This window comes from Dipodomys spectabilis, unplaced genomic scaffold (assembly GCF_019054845.1).
Source record: "Dipodomys spectabilis isolate Male_0828 unplaced genomic scaffold, ASM1905484v1 ptg000163l, whole genome shotgun sequence".
Lineage (NCBI taxonomy): Eukaryota > Metazoa > Chordata > Mammalia > Rodentia > Heteromyidae > Dipodomys > Dipodomys spectabilis.
Genome location: NW_024870840.1, coordinates 20341025 through 20357421, shown reverse-complemented (window position 1 = coordinate 20357421; position 16397 = coordinate 20341025). Strand labels below are relative to the sequence as shown.

The 16397-nt window shown below is 60.8% G+C and overlaps 1 protein-coding gene across 1 annotated transcript; it reads right to left on the bottom strand.

Moving 5' to 3' along the window:
• Positions 1–77: 77 nt before the first annotated feature.
• On the bottom strand, positions 78–8048 carry Cdc42ep1 (CDC42 effector protein 1). Its single transcript, XM_042693358.1, has 3 exons — positions 7945–8048; positions 2551–3319; positions 78–1635 (listed from the first exon to the last, which is right to left on the bottom strand). Exons 2-3 carry the CDS (start codon positions 3011–3013, stop codon positions 998–1000), a joined length of 1101 nt encoding a protein of 366 aa, XP_042549292.1. The 5' UTR covers positions 3014–3319; positions 7945–8048; the 3' UTR covers positions 78–997.
• Positions 8049–16397: the final 8349 nt, after the last annotated feature.

The following is a 16397-nucleotide window of genomic DNA, read 5'->3' as shown; positions in this document are numbered from 1 at the left end:
TGTTAGTGCTGCAGGCTTTGTTGTTGTTTTTTAATGCTCCTGATATTTTCATGACACAGGGAGGAAACTGAGGCACAAGGGCACAGCACTGCCCAGTGGGGAGTGCTCCCAAAAAGCCAGAAGTGTGTGCGGGGGTCCCCTGCCTCCCTCTGGCATCCTGTGGGGAGATGTGGGCTCCAGGCACCTGGGGCAGGGGCTGTTCCAGGAACTGCAGATAAGCCTGCACCTGGGCACCCTGCTTATCACAGGAATTCCAGCCTGGTTACTCATTACCGGACCTGGGGCCCCCTCCCTGGGGGCCCTGGGCTCTCCAAACTCCCAGGAAGGGAAAGGGCATCTTGGACAGGGCTGGGTGGAGGGGGAGGAGGGGGGGGGGAAGAAGCCGGAGCCCTAGCTTCTTGCCTGGCATCTTTTATCAAAAACAACAAGAAGAAAAAAGCCTTAATAATTAAAACAGAACAAAACAAAACCCAGGCCCCAGAAGCAGATCTGGGGTACAGAGGAAAGAGAAAATAGGGTCACTGCAGTCTTTTCTCTGCCCCCTCCCACCCACAAGTAGGGCTGAGGGGGGGTGGCAGGCAGTGGTGACCCTCTGGGACAGGTGTCCCACTGGGAGCAGAGACAATGGCCTTGTGTAGTTCAGGCCCCCCCTTTGCCCCACAGGGCAGCGTCATGGGGCACAAAGGCCACTCTGTGGGTCTGAACCAGTCAGTGGGGGTGGCCTGGGGTGGGGCCTAAGAAAGAGCTACTGGGCCGTTAGTATTGGGCCGGGGGGTGGGGGGGGTGGGGCTGGTCATCTGGGCTGGGACACTGGATCCCAGGACAAGCTGGGACTCTGTCCACCCTCTTGTGCCAGAGGATTTGGGGAAATTTGGGGTCTCCTAGCTCATCTGATAGGACCCAGCTGTTGCGGGGTACGCTCAGCCCCTGGGCTTTCTCTTGATGAGATAACCCCCCCACCCACCCAGGCTGGGCCCTGAGCCCCTCCCCCCCACACTCACACTTTGACCTCATCTTCCTCCTCCTCATCGGCAAACTGGAAGGCACTGGCCTGCACTGTGCGGGGTACAGGGGCGCTGCTGTCTGCTCGGGGCGCCCTCCACTCCTCATCCAGGCTCTCCCACGAGCCTTGAACTTGGGGCAGCACCCCGGCCAGCTCCTGGCGGGCGTCCATCTCCGTGTACCGGCGGCCCCCCCGGCTGGCCCTCCAGCCGGTGCCCCAGTGCCTGTTGAAGGCCATGTCAGGGGGCGCTCGGGGTCCTTCCCCCGCCTGGCTGGCTCTGCCCTCAGCCGTGGGGCCCAACCCTGCAGTTACCCCATTGGGGCAATGTCCACGGGGTGTGGGGTTTGCAGCCAGGGTCAGGGGGTTTGTGGCAGGGACAGCAGCCGGGGGGCTTGTGGCAGAGTTTGGGGTCTCGGCTGTAGGAGCTTCTGAGAGGCTCATGACCCCTAGCAGCTCGCTGAGGAGTGAGGGCCCAAGGTCGAGATCAAGGCGGAAGGACAGGAGAGAGTCCGATCGCCGGAGCTCAGGCTCCGCCACAGGGAAGGAGCAGTCTCCATCACGGTCATGGTCCCGGTCACTAGGCTTTTCCAGGCGGGGCAGGCGGGAGATGGTACAGAACCCAGAGTCCAGGCCTAGAAGAGAAATGGGGAGGTCAGAGCTGGGGTCTCGGCCGGGCACCGGTGGCTCACGCCTGTCATCCTAGCTACTCAGGAGGCTGAGATCTGAGGATCGAGGTTCAAAGTCAGCCTGGGCAAAAAAGTCCGTGGGACTCTTATCTCTGGAAGTGGTGCTCTGGCTCAAGTGGTAGGGCTCTAAACTTGAGCTGAAGAGCTGGGGGACAGCGCCCAGGCCTAGAGTTCAAGCCCCATGACCAACCAAAAAAAAAAAAAAGAGCGTGGGTCTCTAACCGGGACTTGGGTGGGGAGCACAAGACCAACTTTAACTGTGGCCTCAGTTTCTCCCATCTTCCCAACATAGGAAGCCGAAGGGTCTCCTGCAGATCCAGGGACTGACGGCTGCCACGGTCCTGCAGATGAGGGAAGTGAGGCTCACTTTGGGGTGAGGCAGGCCATGCTCAAGGGGCCAGTCTGGGATGGGGGTGGTACCGTTCCTGGAGCTCACACCTCAGTCCCACTGTAGCCACTCTATGTGCTGACCCGGGCTGCACTGAACCCAACCCAAGTGGACTGGCTTGTGGGTGTCACAGAGGCTTGGAAGGACAGACATGTGCCACCAAGGTCATCTGATCCAGCCTCCCCTCCGGGCCTCCCAGCCTAAGATGCCATAAAAAAGTCTAGGGGACAAGAAGCAGGAACAGAGCACAATGCAAGACAAGGCCACCAGGGGGCAGCAGGAGCCCACGGCTCCCAGGCAGGTGGCCCGGTACCTGGCGGGGTCGCACGCACGTGTGCTCACAGGGGAGGTCTCCCACATTTGTCAAGTTATGGGAACGGCCACTGAATCTCAGCGATACACTAAGGGACTCGTGCTACCTTGGAGAACTTGGACCTCTGGGCCCCATGTGGGACAGCGATCCCAGGTCTCACCGTAACCCGAGTGGCCATCGGTGGAGCCGGCGGGGCTGCCGTCGAAGCTGAGCTTGCCGACCACCAGGCTGTCGTAGGCGGCCTGGTTGAGCTGGGGCAGGGAGATGGCGTTCTTGATGATGGGGGAGATGGCAGGGGGGGCCGGCGAGGGTGCGGGGGGCGAGGCCGTCCTCCAGGCTGGCACCCCTGCCCGGCGCACCTGTTGCAGCTTCCTGGCCAGGAAGCTGCGGGACGAGCGGTGGGTGGCTCCGGCGCTGCCGCCGTGGTTGCTGAGGAAGGAGGTGTCCCCGAACACGTCCCCACCCCGGCCCACGTGCATGGTGTGGCGGAAGTCCCCCAGGGGGGGGCTGATCATGTCCGCCGTCAGCCGCCTCTTGCCCTGCGCGCTGGACACCCAGCCCATGGGGGACAGTTTGCCCAGGCTCATGGTGGGGGCTCCTGTGCCCCCCTGGGGGCCGGGCATGGGCGCTGACTGCTCAGGACTGCTGGTCCGCGCCCTCCCCCACCCGGGGGGGGGGCTGGGGGGAGAAGCAGGACGAACTGGGCGCCCTCCGGCTTTCTTCCTCTAGATGAAGGTGGTGGACAGTGGCTGCCTCTCAGGTCTCCCTCTAATGTGGAGGCTGTGCGGGAATCCACGGGCGGGGGGTTCTTCCCCAGGCCCTGCTCCCCGCCCTGGTGTTCAAATGAAGTAAGTCTTTCTCGTCTAGAAGCAGAGAAGGCAAGAGATGGGCCTCAAAGCTGGCAGCCCCCGTCAGGCCCGGATGGAGACCTGGAAGGAGGAAGGAGAGCTACGTGAGGCTGCTGCGGCAGGCCTGGGCACAGCAGGAAATCCTGGGCCCAAACAATCACAGCCCAAGAGAACAATCAAGGACTCCCCACAGCTTGGGCACCAGGGAGGGCCTGACGTGGATGTTTAGAAAGCTCCAGAATAGACAATCGAATGGCAATTGAAACAAGAATTTATGGCCTGCCTGGTGCTGGTGGCTAACACCAGTAATCCCAGCCACTCTGGAAACTGAGAGCTGAGGATTACAGTTTAAAGCCAGCTGGGGGGAGAAGAGGCCAATTAACCCACCAGAAAGCTGGAAGTGGAGCTGTGGCTCAAGGGCTAGAGCACCAGCCTTGAGGAGAAAAGGTCAGGGACAGTGCCCAAGCCTTGAGTTCAAGCCCCAGTACTAGCATGGAAGAAAAAAGAAAAAGAAAGCATTTGTTTGCCTTTAAGCTTACTGACAGAGGGACTCATCTCATGCACACTGTGTGTGTATGTGTGTGTGCACACGCATGCACACGCACGTGTACACGCACCTGTGCACATGCTGGTACTGGAATTTGAAGTCAGGGCCTAGGTGCTGTCCCTTAGCTGCTCAAGGCTAGGGTTCTATCATTTGAGCCACAGATCCATTTCTGGCTTTTGGGTGGTTAGCTGGAGATAAAGAGTCTGATGGACTTTCCTACCCAGGCTGGCTTTGAACTGGGATCTCAGACCTCAGCCTCCAGAGCAGGTAGGATTATAGGCTTGCCACCTCCTCCCCAGCACCAAAGTGCTATAACTTGCCTGAAGCTACTCAGGAACAAGAAGGAAACAGGGCCTCTAGCCTAGATAGAGCCGCGGAGCCACGTGACTGCCTCCTGCAGGCCCCAAGGAGCAAGGTCCCTTCCTCCTCTGGGGGTGAAAAATCTTTCCTCCCCCAGCCATGAGGGAGGAGACACCGCCAAGGCTAGGTCTGGTGAGCTAATAATACAGCCAACCAGGAGACTCCGGCCTTTAGGATGCTTGCTGGAAGGGAAAGAAAATCATGTGGTCCAAAGTGGCTTTTTCCAGCTGCTTCCAGCAAGCCAGAGCAGATTCAAGGCTCTGAGAAGGCCTGCGGGAAAAGGCTTTATCGGCCTGTCAGGTTGATGTAGGAGCTGTTGCTGGGGAACACATCTTGGAAAAAGCTCAGCCGTCCCTTGTACACTCTCTTCCTTCCTGACCCCCCACTTCCTGGCCCCACCTGGCTCTAAGCATCCCTCCATGTGTGCCGGCTTCCGAGGGAGGCAGGGCAGCTCCCAGGAGCCTCCAGTCCCACTTCCGGTTCTCTGGTGGCCCAGAAAGAGCCAAGCCAACTGAAGGCTGCACTGAGAGCTAGTTGAGACTTGAACTCAGGTCCTCTGACTCATAGAAGCTGGGGGGGGGGGGGGCGGCAAGCCCAAGTGGGGCGGGGCAGGGCAGGGCTCCCCTCTTCCCCGCTGTCTTCCCCAACACCCAGTCCAGGGGCCAGAGACCAATCAAGGCCAGCGCAAAAGCAGTCCAAGTGGGAGCACAGACCAAGGACGCAGTGTCCCCAAGGTGTGACCGTCCCCAAGGTGTGACCTTTGCTGATAAGAAACAGGAACACCTGGAATCTCCAACTTTTCCCTCCCCCAAACCTCCATAGTATAAAAATCTCAATACATGGCCCCTCTGATGTTATTTGAAATTCAAAACAGGTTAAATAACAAGATAAAAAACAAAGAAAGCAGGAGAACAGAGCTTGCTTTGTTTTCCGACCACGTTCTCTTCAGTACTACCCTCTGCCCCCCCAACCCCCCCCCGGGGGGGGGGCATCTGAATCATCCACGGCCCTGGCACCCCGGCACCCAGCACCCGGGCACGGCACGCGGAAACCCTTGCTCCTGCAGTGTGTGCTCTGTAGCTGGCCAACCGTGACATGATCTCATCTGATGCTCTAACAGGCCAGCAAGGCCAGTGGGAGGCCTGGCCCAGCTTTCAGTGAGGGAACAGACTTATCCAAGGTCATATGGCAGGTACAGGGCTGGGCCAGGATTCCCTGCTCCATGGAGGTGAAGAATTCATCTCATGTAAGGGCCCCAGTAGCTCATGCCTGTAATCCCAGCTACTCAGGAAGCTGAGATCTGAGGATCCACGTTCAAAGACAACCCAGGCATAAAGGTCTGTAAGACTCTTAGCTCCAAATAACCAGCAAAAACGTCAGAAGTGGAGGTGTGGAGGTGTGGCTCAAGTGATAGAGCACCAGCTCTGAGTGAAAGAGCCAAGTGCCAGGTTCTGAGTTTAAGCCCTAGTACCTACTAGTGCACAAACAAAAATATGAATGAATCTCAGTCCCTATAGTGTAGTAGCACACACCTATACTCCTAGCCAAGCCTGGGCAAAGACAGCAAGAGATCCTATCTCAAAAACAAAAGGATTGGGCTGGGAAGGTGGCTCAGTGGTAGAGCGCTTGCCTTGCATCCATGAGGCCCTGGGTTCGATTCCTCAGCACCACCTAAGCAGAAAAAAGCCGGAAGTGGTGTTGTGGCTCAAGTGGTAGAGCGCTTGAGCTGAAGGACAGCACCCAGGCCCAGAGTTCAGCCCCCACAACCGGCAAACAACAACAACAACAAACAAAAGGATTAGGAACATGGCTCCTAGGAGGGTACTTGCCTAATTAAGTTTGAGGCCCGGGGTTCAAGCCCTAGTACCTCAGAAAAAGAGGACTCCCTAGTGGGTGGGGCAGGTGCAGGTGCAGGGGTCAGCCACATGGCCCCACCCACCTCCAACCCCAACCCCTAAAGCCCCCCACCTGCTGGAAAAAGAGGCTCCCGCCCGCCTACTCCAATAGTAAGCAAGATTCCCACCCAAAGCCCACCTTTCCCAAATGTCCCGTCCCCCCTGCTCCTCATGCCCTGCTCCGGCCTGGGAGGGTTGAGGAGGGAGGTGTGCCAACTCAGCACACTGTCCAGCCTGGGTTCAAATCCAACACCTCTACCCTAACAGCCTTTCTTTCTTTCTTTCTTTCATTTTTTTTGTAGGTTGTGGGGCTTGAACTCTGGGCCTGGGCGCTGTCCCTCAGCTCTTCAGCTCAAGGCGAACACTCTACTACTTGAGCTACAGCAGTACTTTCAGTTTTCTGGTGGTTTATTGGAGATAGGAGTCTCACAGACTTTCCTGCCCGGGTTGGCTTTGAACCGTGATCCTCAGATCTCAGCCTCCTGAGTAGCTGGATTACAGGTGTGAGCCACTGGCGCCCGGCCCCTAACATCCTTTCTAGGACCACTGGCGGCCACCACTTGGCCCAGGGTACTGCTGACCGGCCCAGCCCTGGGGTGTGCAGGCACTGGGGTCCGGGCGTGGTCTCCGTCTGTCCTCAGCCCCTGCCCCGTGGCTCACAGCCACACTGTGAGGACCACATGAGCATCCATGAGGACACACTCAGGAGGACGCAGACTGTGCCTGGTGCCGGGACCTCGCCCGCCAGCAGGAGACGCAGGTGTGTGCGGCCACGTGTGTGTCCCAGCGGCCTTCTATTTACCCAGTGGAGGGCAGCCAGGGCCTGGACACGTGGGCAGAGCTCCACTTGGGGGCAGCAATGACAGAAAGGGCACGTTTTGGGGCTAGAGGCCCCTGTGGAAGTCTTCAAGTTTTGGGGGGGAATGAGGCCCCCTCTGACAGCGGAGGAGGGCAAGGCGGGCATGGTTCACCCACAGGCTTCTCCTCCAGAAGGCCGGGGGCCGCTCCCCAAGGCCTCCTGCCCAGGTGGGGATGGGCACTGCCACTGGGCAGCCCTGAGACCACGGTCTAGTTGGGGGTGGGGGGTTCCCCAAACATGCTCCACCACTGGATCTCAGTTCCTCAGGGAAGCCCCTCAAAGCCCGGCCCTTAAAAGTGTAAAAGAGGGAAACTGAGGCTGGAGAAAGAATTAGGAGCTGCAGCGGGGTTCTCAAAACCCCAGGCAGGCAGGAGAAGGGAGCAAAGGGAAGGGGAGGCCCTGGGCTCCTTCTTGTTTTGTTTGGTTTTGTTTTTGAAGACAGGGTCCGGTTGGCCTCGAACTTGCAACCCCCCTTCCACTCGGGCTCCAGACTTCAGACGCCCACCGCCATGCCCGGCCACCGCCCCCCCCCAACTCGGCCAGGGATCGGCTGCGGGCCAGGGTGCCGCTCGCTGCCTCAGTTTCCCGACTTAGAAAATGGGCTTTAAACTTGGCGGGCTGCACAGCTGCGGCCAGGGCGGCGTGGCGGGAAGCGGGGGCCGGAGAGGGGGGACGGGACGGGACGGGACGGGACGGGACGGGACGGCGGCCTGGCCCGAGGGAACCGGACGGGATGACCTCACCCGGCTCCGGCCTGGAATGCGGCGGCCGGGAGGGGCTGCGGCCGGGCATCGGCGTCCGCCCCCGGCTCCCCGCGGGCTGCGGCGCGGCCCCGGCCCGCAGCCCCTCCCCTGGGGCGCCCACGCCGCGCCGCGGCCCCCGCGCCCGCCGCGATCCGCACCGAACGCCCCCGAGCCCCCGCCCGGCCCGGCCTCCGCGCTGGCACCGCGCGCCCGTCCCGCGCCCCCGGCCGCCCCGTCCCGCGCGCCCGGCCGCCCCGTCCCGCGCGCCCGTCCCGCGCCCCCGGCCGCCCCCCTCCCGTTACCTGCTCTCGGCGGGGTCCGGGCGGGAGTCCCGGGCCGGGGTCCGGGCGGGGGTCCCGGAGGGCGCGGTGGCAGCGCGGGCGCGTCCCGGCGCGCAGCCCCAGAGTCGCCGGGCCGGTCTGCGCCGCCCTGGCCGCGGGCTGGGCGCCTGGCGGGGCGGGGCGGGGCGGGGCGCGGGGCGGGGCGGGGCGGGGCGGGGTCAGGGCTGCGGGGGGGGGGCGCCCCCTCCACCGCCGGCCTCCTCCGCCCGCCCCAGGCCGCCCCGCTCCGGCCCCGAGCGCGGGGGGCGGGGAGAGTGGGGGGTTCCCGGGGGTGACAGGATCCCCGCGTTCCCGCAGGCCCCCAGGGGTTCCCCGCGTTCCCGCAGGACCCCCCCCCCCCCCCGGCGCCCTTGGACCCCCACGCTCCCCCGTGGAACCGGGGAGTCGGGAGCCCCATTCAGAGGCCTTGGCCGCTGGAGAAGGAGCTGCCCACTCCTGCCCACCCAGCACCCGGCCTGCAGGCCCGCGACACTCGCGACCACGCTGGGCCACGGGCCACGGCTGGCCACGCGCCGTGTAGTGGTCAAGGTGGTGGATGCCTGAGCCAGGGCGTCTGGGGTTCCTTTTCCTCCCTGGGCCCTAATGATCCTTCCCCTGACTCAGTTTCCCCATCTGTAAAGCAGGAAAATCAAACCAGACATGGGCGTAATACTAAGAGCTGATGCCCTCTGTGCCGGAGGTGTTCCAGATCAGGTAAACAAGCTCTCACCTGGGAGGCCTTCCCCTGTGGGGAGGCCCTGAGGCACCCCCAAGTGGGGAAGATGGGGGCCTCCTGCTGTGTCCTCCTGCACACAGAGCTCCCTGAGGACCGAGGACAGAGCCGGGGTGGGGCTGGGGGGGCTGACCAGGTCCAGTCTGGATCCATCATGGAGGTTTCACAAGACAGACTGTGTCAAAGGCTGCCTGTTAGAATCATGGAATGGGAGCCTGGGGCCAAATGAGCCCCTCCACCCCCCATTCCCTGGAGAACACGCTTCCTCTGCACCCCAATGCTTGGTTGAGCTTTGGTCAGTTGACCCACAGATCGATCTTCCTGTCCAGTCCGCTCACAAGCACAACCGTTCTTCCATCTGTGTACCCACTGCCCACCTTCAGGGCGGGGGGAGCAGTCTGAGGGTCCACTGCAGCCCCAGACCCTGAGCATGGGACTTGTTGGGGTGCCCAGGGTTACCCTACGCTCCAGGCTGGGTGTGGTAGAGATCTTGGCATCCATGGGGTGCCAAGTCCCAGAGGACCCAGCAATCGGGCTTGGGCTTGGAGGGGTCGGCGTCCAGCCTCTGGGCAGGGCCTCCGGGAGGAACCATGCTAGCTGGAGGGCTGGGCTGGGCACGTGTAAGGGCCAGAGTGTGCGGGTGGGGGTGGGGGCTGGGCACGTGTGTGTCACAGCCGGAGCCGGGGACCTGGCGGTGGCCATGAGTGCTGATCTCCCTCACCCAGCTGTTTCTGGAAGCCTGGGTGTGAAGGGGTTCCTGGGGGCCATGGGCAGGATAGGAGTTAATTCCCTGGGTACAGGAGGGTGCTGTGGCCAGCCAGGAAGGCCTGGGGGGAGGCCTGGGAAGCAGGGGCCTGAGGAGGGAGGGAGGGAGGCCTGAGGAGGGGGGGAGGCCTGAGGAGGGGGGAGGCCCGAGGAGGGAGGGAGGGAGCTGTCTCCCAGAGACAGCTGTGGGGCCGGAAACGCCTCTGGAATTCCAGGCTCTGGGAACGGGGCCTGTGTGTGGAAGAGTTTTCTCAGGCTGGGCCTGGTTGGCAAGGGGGGATGGGATGGGGGAGGGGGAGGACGCCCCCCCCCCACTTGCGTATTCCTACAGAACCAGACATTGGAAAGGAGGGGGGTTAAGGAAGGATGTGGGCTCGTTCCTGGAGCCCCACCCTGAAGACCGAAGGATGGATGGACAGAGGGAAGGGGGTGGCAGGATCTGAGGTGCCCAGGAGGGGGGGAAGGCCAGCAGAGGGGGCAGGGTGGACGATGGATCTGGGTGATGAACAGGGCTGGGTCCAGGATTGGGTAGAAAGGGTGGGGAGAGGGTCCCCGTCTTCCAGGAGACCTTTGTTCTCTGGCTGGGGGGTGGGTATGGGGGAGGGGGCAGGAAGCATTTAACAGGCGCAGGAACAATGACCTATTCTCTGTGGTCCAGCCTGGCCTGAGAGATAGGCTCAAGGGCCGAGGGCCAGCTCCAACCATCTCCAGCTCCTGCAGGGACCAGCCCAGTCCAGGCCAGCCCATCGGCACCGGGGTCCCTCGGCACCCTGTGTGGATGCGGGGGGGTGGGGGCTTCCTCGCCAGGCCCATCCTGGGCCGGCAGCTGTGTGCTGTCTGGACAGAAGCCTGCCCACTGCCCACTGCCCACTGGAGGTGATGAGGGCCTGGCATGGCTTCCACCTTCCCCATGTGGTAGAGACTGAAGTGGCAGAGGCTGCTGGGCGTCGGTGGCTCACGCCTGTCATCCTACCTACTCAGGAGGCTGAGATCTGAGGATCACAGCTCAAAGCCAGCCTGGGGAAGGAAAGTCTGTGAGACTCTTATCTATAATAAACCACCAGAAAACCAGAAGTGGCTCAAATGGGAGAGCGCTGGCCTTGAGCTGAAGAGCTGAGGGACAGTGCCCAGGCCCAGAGTTCAAGCCCCACGACCAACCAAAAAACAAAAAGAAGTAGCAGAGGGAGAGCTTGGCCATGGTGCCCGCTTCTGTCTCCACAGCCCAGAATGGAACTGGGTCCCGCTGGTGACGCCTCAGTCCCCTCCTCCCCTGGCTGGCCCTTGGCTGGGCAGGTGGTGACATGTAGAAAAGGCTCTAGCCAGGCAGCTGAGAGTGGACACCATGGCCAGCTGTGTGTGTGTGTGTGTGTGTGTGTGTGTGTGTGTGCGCGTGCGCACGCACGTGGCAGTACTAGGGCTTGAACTCAGGGCCACATGCTCTTGCTTCACTTTTTCTGCCCAAGTCTGGGGTTCTGTCAGCGGCTTCACACCACCCCTTCTTTCTGGCTTTTGTCTGGTTAGTTGGAGATAAGTTTCATGGATTTTTATGCTGGCTTGGCTTCCAACCATGATCCTCAGATCTTAGCCTCCTAAGTGGCTGGAATGACAGGTGTGAGCGGCCACGCCCAGCTTCGCTGAGTGTGTTTGAGTTCTCGCTTGCTGCTGGTGAGGATGCTTCCCCATCCTGGGCCGTGCTGTTTCATCTGAAGACTGGGCGCAGCAGAGCGCCTGGGATCAAAGGAAACTGGGCCGATGGGCTTAGACCTCATCCAGGAGACACTCACCACGCACTCAGATCACAGCCCAGCAGGGCTGGGCTGCTCCCTTTGAACTGGGGATTTTTAAGGGACGCAGTGGCCCAGGCGGGGTTAATGTGCAGAATCTCCTCTATTAATTCAGAGACTCCAATAACATCCACCTCCACCTGCCTACCAAGGCGAGGCTTTTACAGGAGATGTAAATGGCCCAGCAAGGTGAGGCTGCCTTCCCTTCCACAAGAGATGGACGAATGGATTCTGAGCAGGATCGTCCCACCGGCCTGCAGGGGTTAAGAGGACCGGAGGGAGGGGCTCCTGGGGAGTGAGGGCTGGTGAGTGGGCAGCCGCTCTGTGCCTCTGACTCCTCTGCCACTTTGTTGACTCAGCTGCCAGCCCTTGCCAAGGCCTGCTGGCCAGAGCTCCCTCAGGAGCCTGGGGGCGGGGGAGGGAGAGGGCCTGGTACCTCCTGGTGGGGCCTGTGTGCCTGAGCACCGCTCACCAGGTTTGTGGGTTCTAGGTTGAGGCTGGGATGAGACAAGAAAGGCTGTTGTGGCTGAGCCAAGTGGATGGGCTAGCCTGGGACTCCGCTGCTGGGTTTTGTGGCTTTGCTTTGTTTGCTATTAGAGAGAGAGAGAGATGGAGGTCTCCCCATGAGTTCCCAGGGTCCACTGTAGTCCGGCCCCTTCTGACTCAGTTTCCCCATCTGTCAAATGTGTCTATGGCGGTAAGCACCCAGTACCTCGTAGCTATTGGGAGGATCAAAGGTAAGAATGAGTTAAGCTTTGTAGATCAAGGGCCTCCACACACCTTGTCTGGCCGGCCTGCCGGTGTTTTTCAGCACAGTGAACCCAGAGATGAGGGACAGGCCTAGCATGAGTCTCCCTGACCTCTCTGCCTCCTCCAGCATCACGTGGTGATCTTACTGTCATAGCAACAGCCGGGTGGTGGTGGTGGTTGTGCCTCATGCTCCCACCATCAGCTACGTGGGAGGCAGAGGCCAGGAGGATCACGGTTTGAGGCCAGCCCAGACAGAAAGTCTGTGGGACCTCACTTCAACCAATAGAAGCTGAGCAGGCCTGGTGGTGCAGGCCTTCGGTCATTCCAGCTATGTGGGAGGCTAAGTAGGAAGAGAGCATTCCAGGCCGCCTGAGTGTCAACAGAGGACCTCATTCCAATCACAGATGAAAGGGCTGGAGGCGTGACTCAGCAGCAGAGCGCCTGCTTAGCAAAGGAAGAAAAGTCTGAGTTCATACCCTAGTACTGCAAGACCACAGACAGACAAAAACAACAAAAACCAAAGCAAACTGTGCCTGCCTAGCGTTCCACCGCCAGTTCACCCAAAACCCCAACAAACAAAAACCCACCCCCTTCCAGGCCAACAAGCCTTGAGCTTCAAAGTCCTGCCATTCCTGTCTTCTCAGTCACCCCTCACCTGCCTCAGGGCCTTTGCATGGCAGTTCTTTCTCCAGGTAAGGGAAAGGCGGCCTCCCTGTCGGCTTCATCACTTAGGTGGAGGCTGCAGGACCCCAGCTCTGCATCAACGCCCCCTGCCCTCACTGTGCCCCCCAGCACCCCCTTCTTATGTCCAGTCTTTTTTGTCAGTCGTGGGGCTTGAACTCTGGGTCTGGACGCTGTCCCTGCGCTCTTCAGCTCAAGGCAAGTGCGCTACTGCTTGAGCCACAGTGCCATTCCAGTTTTCTGGTGGTTCATCGGAGATAAGAGTCTCACAGACTTTCCTGCCCGGGCTGGCTTTGAACCGCGATCCTCAGATCTCAGTCTCTTGAGTAGTTAGGATGACAGGTGTGAGCCACTGGCACCAGGCTCTATCTGATCTTTTGTGACTGGCCTCAGACTCCTGAGCTGGGCCGGCCGACCTGCCTGCCTGCCTGCCTTCCTTCCCTCCTTCCTTCCTTTCCTTCTCCTTTTTCTTTCTTTGGTGTCAGTCCTGGGACTTGAACTCAGGGCCTGGGCACTCTCACTTGGCTTTTTCTCTCAAGGCTGGTGCTCTACCATTTGAGCCACTGCTCCATTTTCCGCTTGTATTTTGGGTGGCTAGTTGGAGGTGAGAGTCTCAGACTTTCCTGCCCAGGCTGGTTTCGCACCTCCATCCTCAGATCTCAGCCTCCTGAGTAGCTGGGATCACAGGTGGCGTGAGGCAGCAGCTCCCAGCAAAGCCAGGCTCTTTCTAGAGCCATTCTCAGACTGCAAAGCCAGTCTCTTCCATAGGCCCTGCCTCCCTCTGCCCCGCCCCCCCCCAGGTCAGGCATGTGCCCCTTTCTTCCCACGGACGGCACTGTGGGTTGGGGCAACGATCCCACATTTTACCGCCGGTTTTGCCCCCGGATGGCACATGCGGCGTGTTGCCAGCCTGGCGGGGCCGGCCCTCACCAGGGGACGGGGCTGGAGCATTCCAGCTGGCCCAGCAGGCCTCCCAGAACCTCCGCCGCAGCTGTGGGGTGGCCGGATGCCCCACCCTTGGCGCCCCTGGGCGCTGAGCCCAGGCCACAGGCGCACAGAGGCTGGCACAGCTCCTTGGGCTTGGGGCAAGAATACCGCAGGGATTTTAAAAATAAAGGGCCTTGAGACAGTGGCCTGGCCCAGGCAGCCGGGGCGGAGCGAGGCCAGACAGGGACAATGGGGGGGGTTGAGCCTTGGGGCCAGGTCGCGGGCAGCCCGCGGCTCCGCTGCCCGCCCCACAGGGGACCCTCGCCCAGGGTCAGGCCACAGGCGATTTGCAGAGCACCCACTTTGTGCGCAGGGGCCACCAAAACGGCCGTGGCCTCTGACCTCAGGGCCTTATTCCTGCTCTCCAGAGCCTTTGCCATCTCAGCCTCCCTCTCCCTCCCTCTCTCTCCTCCGGCCCAGCCAACAGGAAACGCGGCCAGCCCCAGAGGTCAAGAGTCCCGGGCCTCCCAGAGCCCAGTGTCTGCACAACACAAGTCTGCAAGGGAGGGGGTTTCCTGTTTATGAGAATCACAAAGCCCCCCCAGCCATAGTGTCTCCCCCAGGCCTGGTCCCCCCTCTGTCCCCTGCCTGAGCCTGACAGGCCCCACAGTGCGGGAAGGGGGGCGAAGGGGGGAGGGCCCAGTCCACTGCCTCCCTCTCTCCAGTCAAGGGGAGCAGCCTTGGAAATGGCCAGCTTGGGGGGCATCCAGAGCCTGGGTGTCTACAGGAAGCTCAACCCCCCTCCCCCTTCCCAGGACTCATCCCAGGACCCTCCCCCACCCCCCAGGCTTGGAAGGGAGGGGTTGAGGGAGCCCAGAAGGAAGAGGAGAATTCTTGTCCCACTGTCCTGTTCTGGAAGCCCCGTCCCTTTCCCCCAGCTCAGCCTCCCCCCCTGGGGACTCCAGCTCACTGGAAGATGGGGCAAAGCTGCCCAGAGGCCCAGGGGCCTGCGGGGGGAAGGGTTTCTCACCCCGAAGACAAACCATCCCAACCCAAGCACAGGGCTCCCCACCCGCCCAGCACCAGTGGCTCACGCCTGCCATCCCAGCTACTCAGGAGGCTGAAATCTGAGGATCGCAGTTCAAAGCCAGCCCAGGTAGGAACGTCCATGAAACTCTTATCTCCAATAAACCACTCCGAAAACCAGAATGGCGCTGTGGCTCAAGTGGTGGAGCGCTCGCCTTGAGCTGAAGAGCTGAGGGACAGCACCCAAGCCCAGAGTTCAAGCCCCATGACAGACCAAAAAAAAAAAAAAAAAAAGTCTCATGGACTTTCCTGCCCCAGCTGTTTTTGAGCCTCAGATCTCAGCCTCCTGAGTAGCTGGGATTACAGGCATGAGCCACCAGTGCCTGGCCCCAAAAAGCTGGAAGTGGAGCTGTGGCTCAAGGGGTAGAGCACCAGCCTTGGGGAAGAGCCCAGGGAGAGTGCCCAGAGCCCCGAGTTTAAGCCCTAGGACTGGTGCGCTCTCTCTCCTCTCTCCCTCTTTCCCTCCCTCCCTCCCTCCCTCTCTCCCTCTCTCTCTCTCTCTCTCACACACACACACACACACACACACACACACACACACACACTGCCCCAAGTGGCAAGCAAAGGGAGGAGCTGGCCAAAGGTGTCCCTGACAGCAAACAAGCCTGCCCACGTCCCCTCCACCCCTCCAGGCAGCTCCAGCCCACCTGTGCTTGCCCAACAGGTATCGACCAGCAGGTGACTCAGGCCGGCTAGTCCCCTGTAGCCCCCCCCCCCAACTCCCCAGCTTGGAATACCTGGAGGTAGACTGTCCAGGCCCCAGATTGCAGCTGGCATATCCCCAGAGGGCTACAAGACACGCTAAGCCAGCTAGTACCCAGGAGACAATCCAGGAGCGCTTCCTGGAGGGAGCTACCCTATCAGTAGGGAACCCTGAACTCGAGGAAGGATGTGCTTGGTCCAGAAAACAGCCCAAGTCATGGCATTTTTTTCTCAGAGAAATATTAGTGATGTGGTGGCGCTGGAGGCGGGCACAGAGCAGAAGTGGGGGGGCGGAGGGGTGAGGTTGGGGGCCTGAGGCCAGTTGCCTGGGTTGAACCTTGTGTGGCTCTCGAGCGCCCTCTTTTGCCCCTGCAAGGATGCAGCGGAGCATTGGGTAAAGGAATGGTGAGCCTCTGTGGCTCCTGCTGTAAATTCGAGATACTTTTTATTTTGTCAGTCGTGGGGCCTGAACTCTGGGCCTGGGCGCTGTCCCTCAGCTCTTCAGCTCAAGGTGAGCGCTCTACCACTTGAGCCACAGCACCACTTCCGGTTTTCTGGTGGTTCATTGGAGCCTCATGGATTGCCCTGCCTGGGCTGGCTCTGAACTGATATCCTCAAATCTCAGCTTCCTGAGTAGCTAGGATGACAGGCGAGAGGCACCGGTGTCCTGCCAAGAAAGACTCATCTCCAAGTAACCAGCAAGAAGTTGGGAGTGGAGCGGTGGCCCAAGTGGTAGAGTGCCAGACTTGAGCAAAAAAGCCAAGCAAGAGAGCGAGACCCCGAGGTCAAGCCCCCAGGACTGGCACCCTTCCCTGAAAAAAATTAGGAATGGTCTTGATTGTCCAGCTGCTTCGGGGTGACATGGAGAAGGCCTTTGACCCCTGCTTGTGCTTGGGGAAACTGAGAACTGCAGGCTCTCCACTCCCCAGGGGTCCGGCTCTTTGGCTCTTGTCCAGGTGCTGGGCCTGCTGGGAGATGAAACCAGTTACCTAACTGCTTAGCGCCCG